This window comes from Mytilus trossulus, chromosome 6 (assembly GCF_036588685.1).
Source record: "Mytilus trossulus isolate FHL-02 chromosome 6, PNRI_Mtr1.1.1.hap1, whole genome shotgun sequence".
In the NCBI taxonomy this organism is placed as follows: Eukaryota; Metazoa; Mollusca; class Bivalvia; order Mytilida; family Mytilidae; genus Mytilus; species Mytilus trossulus.
This window is the reverse complement of record NC_086378.1, coordinates 7,293,269-7,317,895: the sequence shown is the minus strand read 5'-3', so window position 1 is coordinate 7,317,895 and position 24,627 is coordinate 7,293,269. Positions and strand designations below refer to the sequence as shown.

Below are 24,627 nucleotides of genomic sequence, written 5' to 3'. Positions count from 1 at the left end.
TACATGACATATTATAGTTTTCTCAATATTAAATTGTTTCCTATTTTCATGTCAAGCCTTTTATGAATAGATGATGATGATGATGATGATGATGACTGGTGTATTGTATTTCCTATCTATAAGATTTTTGTGTACCCTTTAATTGTACAATTGTTGCAGAACAAAGTGGATAATACCACTAGTGGTCATTACTTGCTTGTTACCAAAGTTGTTGAATATTTATATTCTATACAAAGATATATTTTATCTACTTTGAAGAATAAGAGTAAATAACAGTGTAACTTGGTTGTGATCATCTATTGTAACTTGGTTGTGACTTATTTTAGTATCCATATAATGGAGAGAATGATCATGACTTATTTTAGTATCCATATAATGGAGAGAATGATCGTGACTTATTTTAGTATCCATATAATGGAGAGAATGATCATCTATTGTAACTTGGTTGTGACTTATTTTAGTATCCATATAATGGAGAGAATGATCATCTATTGTAACTTGGTTGTGACATATTTTAGTATCCATATAATGGAGAGAATGATCATCTATTGTAACTTGGTTGTGACTTATTTTAGTATCCATATAATGGAGAGAATGATCATGACTTATTTTAGTATCCATATAATGGAGAGAATGATCGTGACTTATTTTAGTATCCATATAATGGAGAGAATGATCATCTATTGTAACTTGGTTGTGACTTTTTTTAGTATCCATATAATGGAGAGAATGATCATCTATTGTAACTTGGTTGTGACTTATTTTAGTATCCATATAATGGAGAGAATGACTTATTTTAGTATCCATATAATGGAGAGAATGATCATCTATTGTAACTATAATTGCAAAGTTTCTTAACAAATCTTGTTTATAGAGTTCAGCTTTCAAGTCATTTTTTTCTAACACTTCTTCATTGTAAATATATTTACAAAATCAAATTATCCCTTACTTGTATTTTTTTATGTTATTATTGATGTTTTATTTTCTCCTTTTAAAATGAAATAAAATGAAATAAAATGAAATTTTGGATGGTAGATTAGCACTAGTGAAGCATGTAATTGACACACTGAAATCTTCAAACCAAATACATCACGTTTGTTTAACATTTAAATATGTTGTGCTGAATCTAATTACTAACAGCTCAATCGTAATTGAATTCAAATTTGTTTGGTTGTATTCTATAATTTTTTTTAGACAGCAGTGTGCACAGGCTGAAAAGTCTTTTCAGCTTTAACTCATCATGATTGAGTTCATGTTAATGGTCTGTAATGTGAAGGTTTTTTTTTACAGTTGTAACATATACTAAACATTATCAATGATCCATGCAAATGAGGTCATGGTCCTATGAATTATGAAATAAATATGTACACCTTATAGTCATACCATAAACCAAATACAGTACAATGGTTATATTGCCTATATCATGTAAGAAACTGACCAAACCACAAAAACTTAATATTGACCATTGAATAATGAGGTAAAAGTAATATGAACCATGACAGACAGACATGTCAACCTATTGCTTACAGTTTGAACAAAACAGGTCTTCAACATTCAGATATATAAAGCTTTATACAAATAGTTTACATGGTCATCATCACTGAATAGAAGTGCCTATGTCACACATTCTGTAACCTTCTTCACAGGCAAGGCAAAAAACAACCTTTATAACTTCGTCATTTGTTTTTGGTGTGAAGGAACTAAAGCAAGATGAAACAAACTATTTTATAAAATAATTTTAAAAAAATGAAAATTAATCATTGTAGAACAGTATGATACAAGCAAAGGTTCATTTTTGTTATAGGGAAGTAACTTACTTGCCACATACATGTAATGTATTTCAATGGTTAAATCAAAAGACGACACATTACCACATTCCTAGGTTCATCAAACTATGCAATCTATGTCAAAACCTTTATCAGGCATGTACTCGAAAAAGTTTGCGATTTCAGAAAAAGTATTAGATAAATATAGCTGGAATTAAAACAACACTGTCAACCTTCTGAGAGAAAAACAAGAATGTGTTCATACACGGACGCCCCATCAGCACTCTCATTTTCAATGTTCAGTGGACTGTGAAAATGGGGTAAAAACTCTTAATTTGTCATTAAAACTAGAAAGATCATATCATAGGGAACATGTGTACTAAGTTTCAAGATTGGACTTCAACTTCATCAAAAACTAACTCGACCAAATACTTTAACCTAAAGGACCAAAACTTTAACCTGAAGCAGGACAGACAAACAAACATACAGACGAGAAAACATAATGCACATAAATGGGGCATAAAAATTGACTTTAATTGAAGAAATTTTCAGAAAATTGCTATTTTGTAGCTACTGAGGAATAATGCGACAAGAATTCATAGGTCAAATGGACAGACACTTCCACTTCACCCTGCTTTATCGTGGGGAACATAATGAATATATAAACTAGCCTTATTCTATTGTTTTGTTTTTCTTATTTTCTTACTTATTTCATAGGCTATATATGTGATAAATAGATCATAACATTGCATTCTCTGAATCTGCCCTTGTATTATCCCTTGTGACACTGACTAAAATACCTTGGTTCAGTTTAGGAGTCCAGGGTAAAACCAGGGCATTTATAACAAGAATGTGTCCATAGCACATGGTCACCCCACTCCAAGTATCAGATTCTATGTTCAATGGACCGTGAAATTGGAGTCAAAACTCTAATTTGGCATTAAAATTAGAAAGATCATATCATAGGGAACATGTGTACTAAGTTTCAAGATTGGACTTCAACTTCATCAAAATTACCTCGACCAAAAACTTAAACCTTAAGAAGCACAGACGGATGAACGAGCCAAAGGAGGAACAAACGAATGGATGAAAAGACAGAAAAACATAATGTCCTTAGGTGGGGCATAATGAATGAATACAGACCTGATCTTCCATTAAAGACACAAGTGGTGAGATAACAAGGGTAAAACATGTAGATTTCTCAGCATACAGAACAGCTGGCAGCTGGTACGTCAATGATTTACCTCCCCCTGTTGATAATATCACCATTGTAGATTTACCTGAAACAAAAGTCAAATATATTCATCTGTCGACAAAGCTTGACCTCACTCTGTTGTTAATATCACTATTGTGGATAAAAATAAAACAATTGTAAAATATAGTTGGATCGTCATAAATAAGTCAAAGTTCATGAGATCCAACAAACAAACATTTCCACTCATCTTTGGGCCACATTTAAAAGAATGTCTGTTTCCCCTCCCCAGGTCTACCCTTTGTAAACAAGACCAGGAAGGCAGGTTATTTTTTTTTTAACTGGATGTCAATGCATGGTCACATATAAAACTAGAGGCTCTAAAGAGCCTGTGTCGCTCACCTTGGTCTATGTGCATATTAAACAAAGGACACAGATGGATTCATGACAAAATTGTGTTTTGGTGCTGGTGATGTGTGTGTAGATCTTACTTTACTGAACATTCTTGCTACTTACAATTTTCTCTATCTATATAGACTTGGCCCTTTAGATACAGAGGAAAATATTTTTTAAAAATTTACCATATTAATGAAAATTGTTAAAAATTGACTATAGAGGGCAATAACTCCTTGTTGTCCAATACATCTGAAAATTTCAGGGCCGATAGATATATTGACTTGATAAACAATTTAATCCCTTGTTAGATTTGCTCTGAATGCTTTGGTTTCAGAAAATCTACATTTTACCCCTATGTTCTAATTTTAGCCATGGTGGCTATCTTGATTGGTTGGCTGGGTCACCACACACATTTTTTAAACAAGATACCCTAATAATGATTGTGGCCAAGTTTGGTCAAATTTGACCCAGTAGTTTCAGAGGAGAAGATTTTTGTAAAAGTTATCAAAAATTTACGAAAAAATTGGTAAAAAATTACTATAAAGGGCAATAACTCCTTAAGGGGTCAACTGACCTTTTTGGTCATGTTGACTTATTTGTAGATCTTACTTTGGTGAACATTATTGCTGTTTACAGTTTATCTCTATCTATAATAATATCCAAGATGACAGGCGGAAAACCCCAAATGAAAATATCATCCAATGAGAAGAGGGATGACCAAGCAGAGCCCGTATAACCATGCCTTTATATCATCCATTTAATTTCCGCCTGCTCATCAAGACACACATGTTACAACTTACAGAGAAGACTTTAAGTTTTTTGTTTTTTCAATAGTGAATATTGTAGGTATCCCCATACCATTGTTTATTTGACATTTTTTTGTTGTTATAATATTGTTGTTTATAAGTGTTTAACTTCATACTTCTTTAATTATGGAGTTTAATGATCCCAGTCCTTACAAGGCCATTACAGGTAGTGATGTTTTTTTTAGACGGTTCTTTACCCTTTCCTGTGACCGCAACAACGATAGGGCAGGAAACCCCTCCTAATAGTAGTCAACTGTAACCGACGTTTTTACTTCGGTGACTTCTAAGACCGGTCAACAGACCCTGAATGCAGGTTCTGTTGGTAATCATGGAGGTGTCCCTACCATTACCACTGTTACGAACATTTTTTCTAGGCCAGTTGACGCCACAGGGTCCATTTTATCTTACCCTGGTACCTCTATTGGTTTAAACTTACCTGGGTCTAGAGCACCAGCGTCCTATTGTGGCTTCACTTTACCCGCTTCAGCTAGTAATGCCATGTCGTGGTCTAGACCTCCTTGGTCTCAGGGTTATCCTTATTCAGGCTTTAAGTCAATAAGTCAAATTCTCCAGTGATTTCACTCCGTCCAGATCATGATATTGGAAATGACCTGAAAGACAGTGATGAGGAAGAATGCTTTTCAGTTGCCCAAGGCAGCCAAGAAGAAGGTTTTACTTCTGATGAAGATGACAATTCAGTTCAGGTCTCTCAGAATGTTTCGCAAACTTCTGTTCCTGTGTCTATCTCTTCATCTGTAATTGGTCAGTCTTCTACCAATTCCAGTAAAGAACCAGAGGCTGAAGATGCTCCTTCCACTTTGAAGGATCTCAGAGATTCTGTTTATACAATCATGAGAGATGTCAACAAGGTGCCATTTCAGTCTCCTCCAAGACCCAAGAAATTAACCTCTACTTTCGAGGCTTCATGTGGTCTGTCCGTAGATGATACTAAATCTCATACTAGTTTTCCACAATCTAACCATATGTCTAACTCCCTGCAGATCATTAATGATGGGATTGTGACTAATGAGTCCCAATTTTCCCAAGTTAGTGGTTTTGGTCTTGCCTCATTTACTGAGCAATTCCGCTCTAAAGACTATGACATTTTTGACTCTACCTTGGGTAAACTGGTACCCAAATGTGACAAGGTTTTTTCATCTACTATTGCTTCTAAACCTGCCGATGGACTGCGTCTTACTCAGTCTGTTTGGTCTAAAACGGAGAACCTTCTTAGAAACGCATCTCATGTGTTAGGCACTGCTGAACACTTTTTATCAGCAGTTGCTCCAGTTCTTAAAGACTCTTCTCTTCCACCAGAGGTCAAACCTTTTCTATTACAGATAGACAAGGCTTTGGGTGCCTCCCAATTGTTGATTATGGGTTCCATCGCCAACTGCACCTTATCCAAAAGATCTGAAATTTTGGATAAGGCAAAGGTGTCAGATAATCTTAAGGATGCTTTAATCAAGTCTCCATTGGATGAGAAGATTTTCGGGTTACCACTTGATGAGGTACAGAAGCATCTCAATCAAACTCCAGCCCCAGTGAAGGTAAATGTATCTCTTTCTGGAAATAATTTTAAACGAGGTAGTTATTTTTCCGCTGGAGGCTCATCTTATAATTCTCAAGAGAAGAGGAGGAAAATCCCTAACGATGGAGGTAATAAACCTAAGAAATCTTCAATCCCTAGGTCTAAACCTAACAGTTTTAAGAGAGGTGGCAAGAGGGCCAATCCCTCTTCCTAGGAAGTTGCCCCCTCGTACGTTACTGTCAGAATCCAATCCAGAGATGTACTACAAAACTCCTCTTTCTCAATTGCCAGTTAGGGGGAGGTTAACTCATTTTCTAAAAAAATGGATAGGTATTACCTCAGATTGTTGGGTTCTGTCAGTAATTCGAGGGGGATCAATGACTCTTCAATTCAAAGAACAACCACCTCTTTCTCCTGTTCCTATCCCACTGTCCAATACTCAAGATCCACAGAAGTAGAGACTCTTTTGACAAAGAGGGCAGTGGAGGAAGTCCCTATATCTTCAATAGATCCAGGTTTCTATTCTCGTCTCTTCCTTGTATGGAAGAAGACCAGAAGGAATGAGACCAGTCATCGATTTGTCTATCCTCAATTCTTATATGATTATTCCCCATTTCAAAATGGAGACCAATCATTCAATAAGAGCTTCTATTCTTCCAGGTATGTGAAGTCGATAACAAAACAAAAATATGTTCAAAATGGCGATTTTGAATGTCAATCACAACGAAATGACCGAAATTATTACGGTTGAAAAATAAAATTTGACCTAAATCCCGATTAAAAGTTTAGGACATTATAGTTTCAGTTTAGGACATGACTGGCAAATATGACCGTTTCCGGACCCTTGAATTGTGGACAACATCCCTGGATCTGACGGACGCGTATTTTCATGTTTCAGTTTGCCCTTCATACCGCAAATTCCTTCGGTTTGCTTGGAACAAAAGGGTTTACCAATTCAGGGCTCTCCCTTTTGGTCTGTCAACTGCACCACTAGCCTTTACCAAACTCATGCAGGTAGCAATTTCTCCCGAGAAACTCTTATCTCAATACCGATGTAGTCATCAGATTGCTGCTCTCTCTGGGGTTTCTCATTTCTTGGAAAAAGTCGGACCTCATTCCGTCTCAGGACTTTATTTTCCTAGGTGAATATTACCTTACTCGTCAGTGCATAGTTCGACCTCCTCAGGAAAAGTTTCAGAATCTTTGTTCAAAAATTTATCTGTTTCTATCTCAAAAAACAGTTACTGCTTGCCAGTTTTCACAACTGCTAGGTCTCTTGAATTCACTAGCGGATGTTGTTCCACTTGGTCGCCTTCACATTCGACCTCTTCAATTTTATCTACATCAATATTGGCTCCCAGCTACACAGGATTGGGAAATTCCAGTTCCAATCATTCATCAGGAAGTGTTTCCTCATTTGGTTTGGTGGACTTCTCAAGCAAACGTTTTGAGAGGCCAACTTCTGTCCTCTCCAGTTCCAAATCAGACTCTGTTCACAGATGCCTCCAACCTCGGTTGGGGAGCTTATCTGGAAGGTCTTTCAGTGTCAGGAGTGTGGACTCCAGATCTTTTAAAACACATCAACATACTAGAAATGAAGGCAGTTCTTCTTGCACTGTCTCATTTTCAGTCCCTACTGCAGAACAAATCTCTGGTTCTAGCAACGGACAACACCACTGTGGTGGCTTATTTGCGAAACCAAGGGAGAACTCATTGTTACGAGCTGTATCTTTTAGCAAGAGAAATCCTCCTTCTTTGCAATCACCTTCATCTACAGATTGTAGTTCGTCATGTCCCAGGGAAACTCAATGTGTTAGCAGATGCTCTGTCAAGAACACTTACCCCAGTCAATACAGAGTGGGAACTTCTCCAATCAGTATTTCAGGCAATAACACTTCAGTGGGGGTTTCCTCATGTAGACCTGTTTGCAACAAGCCTCAATTACAAAGTTCAAGTGTTCATGTCTCCTGTACCAGATCCGAAAGCTTACGCAGTAGACTGCATGAGTGTTCCTTGGGACGGGATGTTCGCTTACGCCTTCCCACCGTTCAGATTTCTGTCACATGTTCTTCGGAAGATCTCAGCAGAGCAAGGGTTGATCATTCTTATTGCTCCAGCTTGGCCCAAACAAGCCTGGTTTCCAGATCTTCTTCATCTGTCTTGTGCTCGTCCACTGGTTCTACCAGTACGACACAATCTTCTGTCCCAGTTCAAGGGCAAGATACTTCATCCCAATCCAGAGAAGCTACATCTGTTCGCGTGGCTTCTCTCAGGGATAGCTTCAAGGAGAGAGGTTTTTCTGAATGCGCAGCCAGACATCTCTCCAGAGCAGTTAGAGATTCCACTAACATCGTCTATGATGCCAAGTGGACTATCTTCAGTAGTTGGTGTAGTGAGAAGGAAATTGATCCTTTCCAAATTTCTGTACAACAACTAGCAGACTTTCTGATCCACCTTTTTGAAGAGAAAGGATTATCTCCCTCTACTATTAAAGGCTATAGATCAGCTATTTCTAGGACGATTCAACTGTCTGGAGGTCCAGACTTTGGTAATAATGAATTCATTTCTCTTTTAGTTAAGAATTTCACTCTTGAACGCCCTAGACAGAGAGTTTTAGTCCCTTCTAGGAATTTGAGTGTTGTTTTATCAGCTTTAAAAACCCATCCTTTTGAACCTGCTGAAAAGGTTGAAATCAACTTTTTATCATATAAGTGTTGTTTCCTTCTTGCCTGGGCCTCTGGTAGAAGACGAAGTGAAATTCATGCTTTTTCCACTGCTGATTACTGCCTTTGTTTTAATAGGGATAAGTCATCTGTTACCCTATTAACGGATCCAGCTTTTTTAGCCAAAAATCAAATTCCGGGTAGAGGTTTAGAACCGATGGTGATTCTAGCCCATCCTGATGATTCAAGTTCTAAAGTACTCTGTTCTATCTGAGTCTTACTTTTATATCTTCAGAGAACTTGAAGTCTCCGCACCTCCTCAAATTCCAGGTTATTTATTCCTATTAACAAAGGAAAACAAGATTTGTCTGCTAAAACCATTTCAACTTGGATCTGTAAAACTATTCAATTAGCTTACAGTTTTTCTAATGAAGAACTTCTGAATAATATGCATGTTAAAGCCCATGATGTTAGAGCTATTTCTACCTCCTGGGCCCTGTTTAATAATGCTCCTTTAGAGGAAGTCTTATCTGCAGGTTTCTGGAGAACTGAATTTTTTTTCATTTCTCACTATCTGCAGTCTTTAGCTACACAAGTTCAGAGTTTGTACTCCTTAGGACCTTTAGTTTCGACACAAAGAGTTGTTTTTCCTCTTGCATCTGCTGGTTCAGGGGATTCAGCTTTGTGTTAGATTCTATATTTTACTCAGAATTTATGATGGTAACGTATTTATTGACATAAAATTGTACATTTTTAAAGTAAAATGAGATTTTATTAAATAAATACTTACCATCATAAATTAAAAGTCCCTCCCAACCTCCCCTTCATCCCCTGGTTTTTTCCTATGGCTTCTTGCTTACGTTAGGAAATTAAATGGATGATATAAAGGCATGATTATACGGGCACTGCTTGGTCATCCCTCTTTTCATTGGATGATATTTTTATTTGGGGTTTTCCGCCTGTCAGACTTGCGCAGATGGATGTACTCAGAATTTATGATAGTAAGTATTTATTAAATAAAATCTCATTTTACTTTAAAAATGTACAATTTTACCCCTATGTTCTATTTTTAGCCATGGCGGCCATCTTGGTTGGCTGGCCGGGTCAACGCACACATTTTTAAACTACATACCCTAATGATGATTGTGGACAAGTTTGGTTAAATTTGCCTTAGTAGTTTCAGAGAAGATTTTTGTAAAAGATTACAAAAATTCATGAAAAATTGTTAAAAATTGACTATAAAGGGCAATAACTCCTTAAGGGGTCAATTGACCATTTTGATCATGTTGTCTTATATGTAGATCTTACTTTGCTTAACATTTTTGCTATTAACAGTTTATCTGTATCTATAATAATATTCAAGATAATAACCAAAAACTGCAAAATTTCTTCAAAATCATCAATTCAGGCCACACCAATTTAATTCCTTGTTCGACGGACCCGCCCCCACCTATTTTTTTCAAAACAGAATTTTTTAATTTTTATTATATTCCCGCTTCCCGCATCTGGAATTGGAATCATGTCCATTTCCCGCATCGTTTTTTTGTAAATATTATAAAAAGATCTCAACATTTGTTTTTAAAATCACAGTCTAACCTTTATATAAAGATTTTAAACCTATAAGCACCCCACAACACTGTACATATCTGTGAGAATATTTGTTTGAGCATGAAACTAATTTATTCCAAGTGGGAGTGCTCCGAATTTTAAATATGTAACTGCGGAAATACCTGTACAAAACATTGGTTTCTTTCCCCTGATTATATTCCCTATCAACAAATGTTCGTTGTTAAAATAAAGTACAAAGAACTTTTGAAGGATTTGCCTTCAACTGCAATTATAATGTATGCTGACGGTCATACACGCTGCAGGTTTGTGCACCTGTCCTGATGTGGTTCATTGGTATTTTCCCGTTTGGAAATATAAATTAGATCGTTGGTTTTCCTGTTCAAAATTGAATTGTGTACAATACTAAGTTGTGGTCCCTTATAGCTTGCTGTTTGGTCTGGATCAAAGCTCTATGTAAAAGGCCGTACTTTGACCTATGTTTGTTATTATCAGGTTGGGAACAACCCATCCTCAGACCAGGGCCTTGAAGGGGTAATTTTACCATGCTTACTGTTGTAGAAAAGAAAATAGAAATACTAAGGATTTGTAAAGTGCTCCTATACAAAAACTTTGAAAACTTAGAATTTTTTACTCAAAAAGAGGAGAAATACATTATATTTTAAACAACTTTTCTAAAAGAGAGGTCCACTTATTTTGAATAATATTAATAATACTGTTAAAGAAAATGTGTTAACATGGTTAAAGTCCAGGAATATTACAAAATTCTTGGACATGTTTTGACCATTTAATACCATATAGATATTATAGTTCTTTGGGAAAATATAAGCCCTTTGTACTAAAAGTGGTTTTACAAAAAAAATATATTATAAGTTATATTGACCCCACATAAAAGGGATATTCATAACATTTAGGGATTGTTCTGCACCAGATTATGATTTGGATGGAGAATTGTCTCATTGTCAGTCACACATACATAGACCAGATTTAATTAATCAATTATTTCTTGTTAAACAGGAAAAAAATACTTCATAAATTAAAGAAATGTCAAGGTACAAATGATAAATCAAGTTTTAATATAGTCAAAACCTACTATTTTATGTTTACAAAAACAAAATATAATCGCTCGCCTTTACTTTTTAAGCTTCGCCTCAAAAATTTGCAAATTAAATATTTTTTTATTAAAATTTTCAAATCGCTCGCTCGCCCCAATTTTTTAGTCCAAAAATCCGTAGAACCAGAAATTAAATTGGTGTGGCCTCAGGGGCATTATACCTGAAAAACCAGTAACCAAATTCGGCTGAAAATTTCAGGACAGGTAGACCTTGACCTAATAAATACTTTAACTTCTTGTCTTATTTGCTCTAAATGCTGGAGTTTTTGAGATATAAGCCAAAAACTGCATTTTACCCTGTGTTCTATTTTTAGCCATGACGGCCATGTTTTTTGACGAAATAGAAAATAAAACACAAACTTTATTCTATACACCCTACTGATCATTCAGTTGAAGTTTGGTTGAATTTGGTTGAGTAGTTTTAGAGGAGAAGATTTTTTAAAGTTAGCAAATATGATGAACAAATTGTGAAAAATTGTCATTAAAGGACAATAACCCCTTAAGGGATCAATTGACAATTTTGGTCATATTAACTTATTTGTAGATCTTACTTTGCTGATCATTTTTGCTGTTTACAGTTTATCTTTATCTATAATAATATTCAAGATAATGACCCAAAACTGTAAAATTTCCTTAAAATTACCAATTAAGTGGCAGCAACCCAACAATGGGTTGTTTGATTTATCTGAAAATTTCAGGGCTGATAGATCTTGACCTAATGAACATTTTTACTCCATGTCTAATTTGCTCTAAATGCTTTCGTTTTTGAGATATAAGCCAAAAACTGCCTTTTACCCCCATGTTCTATTTTTAGCCATGGCGGCCATGTTTTTTCACAAAATGGAAAATAAAACACAATCTTTATTCTAGATACCTAAAGGATCATTCAGTTAAAGTTTGGTTGTAATTGGTTCAGTAGTTTCAGAGGAGAAGATCTTTGAAATAGTTTACGACGACGACGGACGACGACGGACGCCAAGTGATGGCAAAAGCTCACATTTCCTTTTAGGAAAGGTGAGTTAAAAAAGTGCTTGTTATCACTAAATGGTAAAGATTGTTTTAACTTATCAGTTGGTAGTTAAAGTGAATATACATTGTATATTGTATAAAACAATGATTTAAGTTGATTCAACTACTATTCTGGACAAAGAAAGATAACTCCAATTGAAAATTTCTTGCTATTGCACAATATTGTGCAATTAGATATTTCTTGCTATTGCGCAATACTGTGCAATTAAAAAATATTTGCTATTGCACAATACTGTGCAATTGAAGATTTCTTGCTATTGCACAATACTGTTCAATTGAAAATTTCTTGCTATTGCACAATTCTGTGCAATTTCTATTCACTTTTACTTAAGTTAGAGTGCGAAAACTAAAAGTATTCGGATGACGACGACTCCAACATGATACCAATATACGACCAAAAAATTTTCAATTTTTGCGGTCGTATAAAAACAGCAAAATTTCCTTAAAATTACCTATTCAGGGGCAGAAACCCAACAACAGGTTGTCAGATTCATCTGAAAATTTCAGGGCAGATAGATTTTGACCTGATAAACAATTTTATTCCTTGTCATATTTGCTCTAAATGCTTTGGTTTTTGAGTTATAAGCCAAAAACTGCATTTTACCCCTATGTTCTATTTTTAGCCATGGTGGCCATCTTGGTTGGTTGGCCGGGTCACCGGACACATTTTTTAAACAAAATACCCCAATAATGATTGTTGCCAAGTTTGGTTTAATTTGGCCCAGTAGTTTCAGAGGAGAAGATTTTTGTAAAAGTTAACAGACGAGGCCGGACAACGACGACAGACGACGGACGCAAAGTGATGGGAAAAGCTCACTTGGCCCTTTGGGCCAGGTGAGCAAAAAAGCAATCCCGATTCAGAAGTGTTTACAGTTAACAGTTAGGAAAATGGAAACACGTCTGCTAGTGCAGACAACTCTAATGGCTGTTTTGCTACTTAAAAATTATAGTAAACTTTATTTTGTTTTTCATATACTAAAACATTGCACTCAATTGAATGGCAGTGACTTATAGTTATTTTAAACTATGACCGGTCTTCACTCTTTCCTATAGAAATCGTACATTATCTCGAGGTTACTTTCATTTCAACAATTTGAATTTATGTATTCTTTTTAAAACATGGTTTCTCAATGAAATAAACATAACAGTTATTGAAAAACTGGTCATTATCGTGATATATGGACAGCCCGTAGAACAGTGGTATTGACTGTGACAGCGATAATGTCAGCGCCTTCGCATCAGTCATTATCACTGTCTTAGTCAATACCACTGTCCTGTGGGCAGTCCATATATCACGATATTGACCAGTTTTTCAATAACTATTATGTAAGTAATTGAATATAAAGATGAAGCATGATTTCACTGCAGACAGCTGGCTTGTATTGATATCTTTAATAGAAATAGCATATATCCTATATATGTTATGTATAAGTGTTAATCAATCTCTTCATATTACATGATAACACTCATTAAATTGAGTCTTTGATGTTTGAAATAAGAGCCATGTATTGTGCTTTTAGTCATAATCATGACTTTTATAATTCACTATTCACTCTGTAATATAATACATTGTCTTAACAGGTGTATGGTTAGAAATAGTTTGTCATTTAATGATGCAGCTACATTTTAAATAATTTAAGAATATAGATCAATCCAAAGTAGCTGCACATTTTTTTAATGATAAAGAAACCTTCTTGTCATTAGTTACAGGAGTATTAAGGCTTCCAAAACAGTCATTTTGCCGAACAAACATAAATTTATCCTACATTATCCACCTAGGCCAAGCCTTAAATGAACATCCTACATGATTTGCCATTTGAACATTCATGAATGCAATTCAGACAAGAGTGCACATGCAGAAATGTTGAGCCTTCTTTACTAAGCATTGATATTACGTTGATAGTCCTAAATATAAAGCTTTACTGGTACTACAACTATCACATAAACTCAACATGATCCAAAAAATGAGGTCTAGGTCATTTAAATCAAACAAGAAATACTTCTAAGAAACAGACTTGACCATGAAAACTAAACATTGACCAATGAACAATGAAAATGAGGTCAAGGTCAGATGAACTATGCCAGGCAGACATGTACAGCATGCAATCCTTCCATACAACAAAAATGGTTGACATATTGCTTATAGTTTTAAGAAAAATAGACCAAAACACAAAAACTGAACACTGAGCATTAAACAGTGAAAATGAGGTCAAGGACAATGAAACATGCAAGACTGACATGTTCATCATAATATAATTCCATACACCAAATATAGTTGACCTATTGCATAAAGACTGAACTATGGAAATAAGGTCACGGTCAGATGATCATATAAGAGACAATAGTCTATAAACAAGCCCTACTATAATCACCTCTCATTACAATCAATTAAGAGTCTAACAGGTGAGATTTACCTGTGATCACCTGTGTCAGATAAACTATTTTACCAGACCAGCATTCAATCTTTCAGAATTTTACCCTTATTTAATTTTTAAAACTAAAAATATCCCTGGTTTAAATCTAACTCCTTTTTATACTTTTTGCGATTGTATATTGGTATCACGTTGTCGTCTTCGTTCCAAGACGGATGGTTTCCGGATAATAACTTTAGTATAAGGAAATAGAAATCAATAAAATTTTAACACAATGTTTATAACCACAAAAGAAAGATTGGGATTGATTTTGGAGGTTATGGTTCCATCGGTTTAGGAATTAGGGGCCCAAAACATACATTTATCTAGTTTCAGGACAATAAGTTGTGTATGAGTATTTCAATTGAAATTGTACCACAATGTTCATATCATTAAGTAGAAGGTTGGGATTTATTTTAAGGGTTATGGGGCAAACAGTCTAGGAATTAAGGGCCAAAAACAAGCATTTTTGAAGTTTTGGTGACAATAACTTATGTTTAACTGTATGGATCTCTCTGACATTGTACCACAGGGTTCCATATAATGAAGGGAAGGCTTGGTGTCAGTTTGGGGTTAATATCCCTGAACATTTAGGAATAAGGGGCCAAAAAAGTGCCAAAAAGAAGCATTTTTCTAGTTTACAGACAATAACTTGTGTTTAAGTGTATGGATCTCTCTGAAATTATACTACAAGGTTTCTTACTACAAAGGAAAGGCTTGAATTGAGTTTTGGGGTTCTTGCTCCAAGGGGGTTTTCAATAAGTGAGGGGCCAAAAAAGGGGCCCAAATAAGCATTTTTGTAGTTTTCAGTCAATAACTTGTGTTTAAGTGTATAAATCTCTCTGAAATTATACCAAAAGTTTCCATACTACAAAGGGATGGTTACAGAGGGTAATGAATCAAATCATTAAGCAATTAGGGGCAAAAAAAGGGGGGGGAGGGTAAACAAGGGTTTTTCTGGTTAAAGGACAATTTAGACAATTTAAAAGCAGTGTAAGGGAGGTAATCCAATTCCAATTAAAATTTAAAGAATACTGTTATATATATATATATATGTTTGATTACTTGATTTCCTCCCTTAACACTGCTTGAAAATTAATGTTAAAGGAAGTGATAATTGTCTTGAGATGTGTAGGTGTAAATTTATTTTTAGAAGTTACTGATAATTTATATCAATTTTAACCATGACTGCAAGTTATTTTTTATCTTGATACTTTATGATGTATTTATATGAGTAGTTATTGTTGCCAACTTAATTAGAAATTTGAATTTACATTATTTTTGGAATAAGGGATTGGTGGAGGTGAAAAACTAGAGGCTCTCAAGAGCCTGTGTCGCTCACATTGGTCTATGTGCATATTAAACAATGGACACAGATAAATTCATGACATAAATGTGCTTTGGTGATGGTGATGTGTTTGTAGATCTTACTTTACTGAACATTCTTGTTGCTACAATTATCTCTATCTATAATGAACTTGGCCCAGTAATTACAGTAGAAAATATTTTCTAAAAATTTACTAAAATTTATGAAAAATGTTAAAAATTAACTATAAAGGGCAATAACTCCTTAAGGGGTTAATTGACTAATTCATCATGTTGACTTATTTGTAGATATTATTTTGCTGAACATTATTGCTGTTTACAGTTTATCTCTATCTATAATAATATTCAAGATAATAACAAAAAACGGCAAAATTTCCTTAAAATTACCAATTCAGGGCAGTAACCTAACAACGGGTTGTCTGATCCATCTGAAAATTTCAGGGCAGATCTTGGCCTGATAAACAATTTAACCCTAGTCAGATTTGCTCTTAATGCTTCGGTTTATGAGTTATAAGCCAAAAACTGCATTTTACCCCTATGTTCTATTTTTAGCCGTGGCAGCCATCTAGGTTGGATAGCCGGGTCACCAGACCCATTTTTTAAATTAGATACCCCAAAGATGATTGTGGCCAAGTTTGGATTAATTTGGCCCAGTAGTTTCAAAGGAGAAGATTTTTGTAAATGATTACTAAAATTTACGAAAAATGGTTAAAAATTTACTATAAAGGGCAATAACTCCTAAAGGGGTCAACTGACCATTTCGGTCATGTCGACTTATTTGTAAATCTTACTTTGCTCAACATTATTGCTGTTTACAGTTTATCTCTATCTATAATAATATTCAAGATAATAACCAAAAACAGCAAAATTTCCTTTAAAATACCAATTCAGGGGCAGCAACCCAACAACAGGTTGTCTGATTCATCTGAAAACTTCAGGGCAGATAGATCTTGACCTGATAAACAATTTTACCTTTTTGAAAGATTTGCTCTAAATGCTTTGGTTTTTGAGTTATAAGCCAAAAACTGCATTTTACCCCTATGTTCTATTTTTAGCCATGGCGGCCATCTTGGTTGATTGGCAGGGTCACCAGACACATTTTTTAAACTAGATACCCCAATGATAATGGTGGCCAAGTTTGGTTAAATTTGGCCCAGTAGTTTCAGAGGAGAAGATTTTTGTAAAAGTAAACGACGACGGACGACGGACGCCAAGTGATGAGAAAAGCTCACTTGGCCCTTTGGGCCAGGTGAGATAAAAAAAGATGTGGTATGATTGTCAATGAGACAACTCTCCACAAGAGACCAAAATAACACAAAAATTAACAACTATAGGTCACTGTACAGCCTTCAACAATAAGCAAAGCCCATACTGCAGTCAGCTATTCAATTCAAACAAGTAAAACTAACGAATGCTTTGATTTGTCAAGTCTAGGCCACTTATCAGTTGTTTGTGCTCAATTTGAGTGTTTAGATTATCAATCCTTTTGCTTTATGGAAATGAATTATTTTCGGGAATAAAAATAATTCTTTGACCCGTGGGCTTAATGTGGTGGGGTGGGGAAACAAACATATTTTTAATTTTGGCCTTGGTTTCATTTATCAGATCGTGTTGAGTTACATCATGTTTTTGATTGTGTGGTGATAAGTAGTGATAGGTAAACAAATAAACTTTCCTAATGATAATGTCACCTGTGTGGATGAACCTTATCTGATAAAAAAAAAATCAAATCTTTCACTCTGCTCTGTTAAAACTTGTCTGTGCCAGCATGCCAGATTTCAAGACAACCCATAAGGGGTCATTGTTTGGTGACCTTTTTTGCATCCTATAAAATCTATCCTCACAAAAGTTTCTGTATACTCAAAACTTGCCTGACAATTACCAATGTTAATGTCTTATTATCTATACTTTTCAAAATCAAACAAAATCAATCTATACTTTTCAAAATCAAACATTTGACACTACCCATAATAGAACTTTTCATTTGCCATATTGATTATTGGCTCACCTGGCCCAAAGGGCCAAGTGAGCTTTTCCCATCACTTTGCGTCCGTCGTCGTCCTGCGTCTTTAACTTTTACAAAAATCTTCTCCTCTGAAACAACTGGGCCAAATTAAACCAAACTTGGCCACAATCATCATTGGGGTATCTAGTTTAAAAAATGTGTCCGGTGACCCGGCCAACTAACCAAGATGGCCACCACGTCTAAAAATAGAACATAGGGGTAAAATGCAGTTTTTGGCTTATAACTCAAAAACCAATTTAGAGCAAATCTGACCGGGTGAAATTGTTTATCAGGTCCAGATCTATCTGCCCTGAAATTTTCAGATGAATCGGACAACCTGTTGTTGGGTTGCTGCCCCTGAATTGGTAATTTTAAGGAAATTTTGCTGTTTTTGGTTATTATCTTGAACATTATTATAGATAGAAATAAACTGTTAACAGCAATAATGTTCAGCAAAGTAAGATTTACAAATAAGTGAACATGACCAAAATGGTCAGTTGTGCCCTTTAGGAGTTATTGCCCTTTATAGTCAATTTTTAACCATGTTTCGTACATCTTAGTAATCTTTTACAAAAATCTTCTTCTCTGAAACTACTGGGCCAAATTAATCGAAACTTGGCCACAATCATCTTTGGGGTATCTAGTTTAAAAAATGTGTCCAGTGACTCGGCCTACCTACCAAGATGGCCGCCACAGCTAAAAATAGAACATAGGGGTAAAATGCAGTTTTTGGCTTATAACTCAAAAACCAAAGCATTTAGAGCAAATCTGACATGGTGTAAAATTGTTAATCAGGTCAAGATCTATCTGCCCTGAAATTTACAGACCAATCGGACAACCCTTTGTTGGGTTGCTGCCCCTGAATTGGTAATTTTAAGAACATTTTGCTGTTTTTGGTAATTATCTTGAATATTATTATATACTGTAAACAGCAATAATGTACAGCAAAGTAAGTCCTAACTAGAGGCTCTAAAGAGCCTGTGTCACTCACCTTGGTATATGTGAATTAAACAAAGGAAGCAGACAGTTCATGACAAAATTCTGATGTGTTTGAACATCTTACTTTACTGAACATTCTTGCTGCTTACAATTATCTCTATCTATAATGAACATGTCCGTGTAGTTTCAGTGGAAAATGTTAGTAAAAATTTACAAATTTTATGAAAATTGTTAAAAATTGATTATAAAGGACAATAATTTCTCAGGGGGTCAATTGACCATTTTGGTCATTTTGACTTATTTTTTAGTCTTAAATTGCTGTACATTATTGCTGTTTACAGTTTATCTCAATCTATAATAATATTCAAGATAATAACCCAAAACAGCAAAATTTCCTTAAAATTACCAATTTAGGGGCAGCAACCTAACAAGGAGTTGTCTGATTCATCTAAAAATTTCAGGGCAGATAGATCTTGACCAGATAAACAATTTTACCCCATGTCAGATTTGCTCTAAATGCTTTGGTTCTTGAGTTATAAGCCAAAAACTGCATTTTACCCCTATGTTCTATTTTTAGCCGTAGCGGCTAACATTGGTTTGCCCGGTCACAAAACACAATTTCTAATCTAGATTGACTAATAATGATTCTGGCTATGTTTGGTAAAATTTGGCCCAGTAGTTTCAGAGGAGAAGATTTTTGTAAAAGTTAACTAAGACTTATGAAAAATGGTTAAAAGTTGACTATAAAGGGCAATAACTCCTAAAGGGGTCAACTGACCATTTTGGTTCTGTTGACTTATTTGTATATCTTACTTTGCTGAACATTTTTGCTGTTTACAGTTTATCTCTATCCATAATAATATTCAAGATATTATCCAAAAACAGCAAAATTTCCTTAAAATTACCAATTTAGGGGCAGCAACCCAACAACAGGTTGTCCCATTCATCTTAAAATTTCAGAGCAGATAGATCTTGACCAGATAAACAATTTTACCCTTTGTCAGATTTGCTCTAAATGCTTTGGTTTTTGAGAAATAACCAAAAACTGCATTTAACCTCCATGTTCTATTTTTAGCCGTGGTGGCCATCTTGGTTGGTATGCCGGGTCAAAAAACACAAATTTTAAACAAGATACATCAATGATGATTGAGGCCAAGTTTGGATTAATTTGGCCCAGTAGTTTCAGAGGAGAAGATTTTTGTAAAAGATCATTGAGATTTACGAAAAATGGTTAAAAATTGACTATAAAGGGCAATAACTCCTAAAGGGGTCAACTGACCATTTTGGTCATGTTAACTTATTTGTAAATCTTACTTTGCTGAACATTATTGCTGTTTACAGTTTATCTCCATCTATAATAATACTCAAGATAATAACCAAAAACAGTAAAATTTCCTTAAAATTACCAATTTAGGGGCAGCAACCCATCAACGGGTTGTCCTATTTATCTGAAAATTTCAGGGCAGATAGATCTTGACCTGATAAACAATTTTACCCAACGTCAGATTTGCTCTAAATGCTTTGGTTTTTGAGTTATAAGCCAAAAACTGCATTTTACCCCTATGTTCTATTTTTAGCCATGGCAGCCATCTTGGTTGGTTGGCTGGGTCAAAAAGCACAAATTTTAAACTAGATACATCAATGATGATTGTGGCCAAGTGTGGTTTAATTTGGCCCAGTAGTTTCAGAGGAGAAGATTTTTGTAAAAGTTAACGACGACGGACGACAGACGACGGACGACGACGACAGACGCCAAGTAATGAGAAAAGCTCACTTGGCCTTTTAGGCCAGGTGAGCTAAAAAGAAGTCAACATGACCAAAATGGTCAATTGTTCCCCTAAGAAGTTATTGCCCTTTATATAGTCATTTTTTAACAATTTTCACAAAATTTGTAAAATTTTACTAACATTTTCCACAGTAACTACTGGGCCAAGTTCATTATAGATAGAGATAATTGTAAGCAGCAAGAATGTTCAGTAAAGTAAGATCTACAAACACATCACCATCACCAAACCACAATTTTGTTTTGAATCCATCTGTGTCCTTTGTTTAATATTCACATAGACCAAGAGCAACACAGGCTCATTAGAGCCTCTAGTTTTTTTAACTGACCATGCCTTGTTTTTTCGTTCAATAGCATGTAGTTTTTGCATAAATTAGGCAGTTGTTTTTATCTTGAATGGTTTAACATTTGTCATGCTGGGGCCTTTAATAGCTTTCTATATAAGGTGTTGCTTATAGACTGAACAGTGACCTGTAGTTTTTTTCATACCATATTTGTCATAATTTGGTTATCTGGTGGAAAGTTGTTTCAATTGCAATCATTTCATATCTTTTCAATTTTATGTATACTGTGGATTCAGTTATTTTCGTGGGTACCAATTTTTGTTGAGTAAGGATATTTGAATTCATGGTTTTGCTGAAGTCTGCATACAAGCTTATAAAATTGTTGTTATTTGTTGAACATTTAATTTTGTTGTTCACCTGTACCCAAGAAAATTGGTATCCAAGGAATAATGATGAATCCACAGTAGCTTTCTATTGTTCAGGAGATAAAACATGTTTGCATCGGAACTAAACACATTTATTTTTAAACAAGAATGTGTCCATAGTACACGGATGCCCCACTCGCAGTATCATTTTCTATGTTCAGTGGACCGTGAAATTGGGGTCAAAATTATAATTTGGAATTATAATTAGAAAGATCATATCATAGGGAACATGTGTACTAAGTTTCAAGTTGATGTAACTTTAACTTCATCAAAAACTACCTTGACCAAAAACTTTAACCTGAACTTCGCACTATCATTTTCTATGTTCAGTGGACCATGAAATTGGGGTCAAAACTATAATTTGGCATTAAAATTAGAAAGATCATATCATGGGGAACATGTGTACTAAGTTTCAAGTTGATTGAACTTCAACTTCTTCAAAAACTACCTTGACCAAAAACTTTAACCTGAAGCGAACGGACGCACAGACGGACGAACGAACGAATGGAGGCACAGACCAGAAAACATAATGCCCCTCTACTATCGTAGGTGGGGCATAAAAATACAGTTATTGGCATGACACGGGTTATGTTCTTCTCATATATTTTATGATAAAATTGAGAATGGAAATGGGGAATGTGTCAAAGAGACAACAACCCGACCAAATGAAAAAAACAACAGCAGAAGGTCACCAACAGGTCTTCAATGAAGCGAGAAATTCCCGCACCCGGAGGTGTCCTTCAGCTGGCCCCTAAACAAATATATACTAGTTCAGTGATAATGAACGCCATACTAATTTCCAAATTGTACACAAGAAACTAAAATTAAAATAATACAAGACTAACAAAGGCCAGAGGCTCCTGACTTGGGACAGGCGCAAAAATGCGGCGGGGTTATACATGTTTGTGAGATCTCAACCCTCCCCCTATACCTCTAACCAATGTAGAAAAGTAAACGCATAACAATACACACATTAAAATTCAGTTCAAGAGAAGTCAGAGTCTGATGTCAGAAGATGTAACCAAAGAAAATAAACAAAATGACAATAATACATAAATAACAACAGACTACTAGCAGTTAACTGACATGCCAGCTCCAGACTTCAATTAAACTGACTGAAAGATTATGATTTCATCATATGAACATCAGGCACAATCCTTCCCGTTAGGGGTTTAGTATCATAACATCATAACATAGATGAGAAGAACATGATAGTATGATACTAAACCCCTAATGGGAGGGATTGTGCCTGATATTCATATGATGAAGACATAATCTTTTAATCAGTTTAATTGAGGTCTGGAGCTGGCATGTCAGTTAACTGCTAGTAGTCTGTTGTTATTTATGTATTATTGTCATTTTATTTATTTTCTTTTGTTACATCTTTTGACATAGGACTCGGACTTCTCTTGAACTGAATTTTAATGTGCGTATTGTTATGCGTTTACTTTTCTACATTGACTAGAGGTATAGGGGGAGGGTTGAGATCTCATAAACATGTTAAACCCCGCCGCAATTTTGCGCCTGTCCCAAGTCAGGAGCCTTCGGCCTTTCTCAGTCTTGTATGATTTTTAATTTTAGTTTCTTGTGTATAATTCGGAGTTTAGTATGACGTCCATTATCACTGTACTAGTATACATATTTTTAGGGGCCAGCTGAAGGACACCTACGGGTGCGGGAATTCTCGCTACATTGAAGACCCATTGGTGGCCTTCGGCTGTTGTCTGCTCTATGGTCGGGTTGTTGTCGCTTTGACACATTCACCATTTCCTTTCTCAATTTTATTAACATTCATATGCCAGATTTAGATTGGCTAATAAGAGGAAGATAATTTACTCTATCCCATGGCTCAGCAGGAGATAATTTTTTGAATGTCACCTTCTTGTGAGGACCAATCAAAAATTGTATTTACATCAATAATGTTCAAGACAATGCTAAAGTTCTATGTTTTAGCCTCAGAACATTATCATACACTGTCAAAACTTCTTGCTTCACTTTTTAGGTTTTTCAAATATACATTTTTGCTACACTTTTGGGATTTTCAACAAAAAAAATCTGCCTCGGTTGATAATGTTTTCTAGGGTTAAAAATCTGCTCTATCCCCCTTTCAGCTATGTGTTAATCATTAAACATAAACCCACAAACCTGACAATATCCTCAATACTGCTTTCTCTTGTCCATGTCTAAACCTTTCATAACCAAACATCTTCAGTCCTTTTCTTACAGATTCTGGAATATCTAAATGAGTGAAGCTTAGATATTATTATGGAGTTTTAAAATTGCAGTAATGGATAATACAAAACTAAAATATGAACTATTTTGCTTACAAAACAAAAACTCAATTCAACAAAAAATCTGTTTTAAGATGTGAAATGACATTCTCAGTTCTGAACAAAATAATTTCCTTATTAAATTTCATCTAACATTTTTATAAGGATAAAATAAACTCTTTTCTTTGCAATTTCAGGGACCAACGTTAGCTACTTTTATACTTTTATCTTGAGAGCCAAAACAGAATTCTTTGATTGATGCATAGAGTGTTTGGAAAGATTAATGAAGGCTCTGGCTATACATAATTGATAAAGTGATATATTTCAAACCTTGTGATGTGGATTCTTCCTTTGTAAAGAATGGTTCCATGGGTGGAGGCGTGTCTGGTTGTTCTCTGGTATTTCTGACAACTCCTGCTTCTACATCTAGATCATCAAAATCTTCTTCTTCTTTTTCTATAACCAAAAATCATAATATCAAAATGTTAATAACTTTTTATTTCATAGTTAATGCCTTTAGATCCATTTCAATTTCCTTTTTTTTGCTGGGAAAATCAGAATATACCCCTTGAATAATTAGGAGTACCTTAAGCTTACAGTCATACAACTTTCAACTTTTCAAGTACAATTAATAAATTGTGCTCAGACTCAAAATTCAACAAAAACACTTACTAGATTTTGGGATTTCAATAGATTTAAGAAGATGTGATATGAGTGCCAATGAGACAACTCTCCATCCAAGTCACGATTAGTAAAAGAAAAACCATTATGGGTCAAAGTACGGTCTTCAACACGGAGCTTTGGCTCACACCATAAAGCAACCTATAGATAAAGAGCACCAAAAATGAGCATGAATGTTGTACTCCTGAGTACAGAGTAAAGTTATATGACTGAAAGACCTGATGAAGCTTTTTTCATGATCTAATTATTTAATAATTGCATTAACCACATAAAACAGCTCTAAATAAACAGATAAGTTATAAAACGATTTGTTAGCATTTCTGAAAAATCTAACAGTATATCCATCCTTTGCTTTTTACAGAAATGAATCACTATTATAGATTTGATATATTTTTTGTAGATTTTCTGTGTTAGAGATAAGCATAATTGAAACTTTTCCA

General features: G+C 35.0%; 1 protein-coding gene across 3 annotated transcripts in view; it reads right to left on the bottom strand.

The window, feature by feature from the left end:
• LOC134720684 (ATP-dependent DNA helicase Q4-like) overlaps positions 1-24,627 on the bottom strand; it is a 185,455-nt gene that overhangs the window by 143,684 nt on the left and 17,144 nt on the right. For all 3 annotated transcript variants that reach the window (XM_063583110.1, XM_063583112.1, XM_063583111.1), the window contains exons 9-11: positions 23,837-23,962; positions 23,382-23,474; positions 2,910-3,046 (exon numbers count right to left, since the gene is read on the bottom strand). In XM_063583110.1, the coding sequence (XP_063439180.1) occupies positions 2,910-3,046; positions 23,382-23,474; positions 23,837-23,962 (356 nt within the window). The remainder of the gene's footprint in view (positions 1-2,909; positions 3,047-23,381; positions 23,475-23,836; positions 23,963-24,627) is intronic.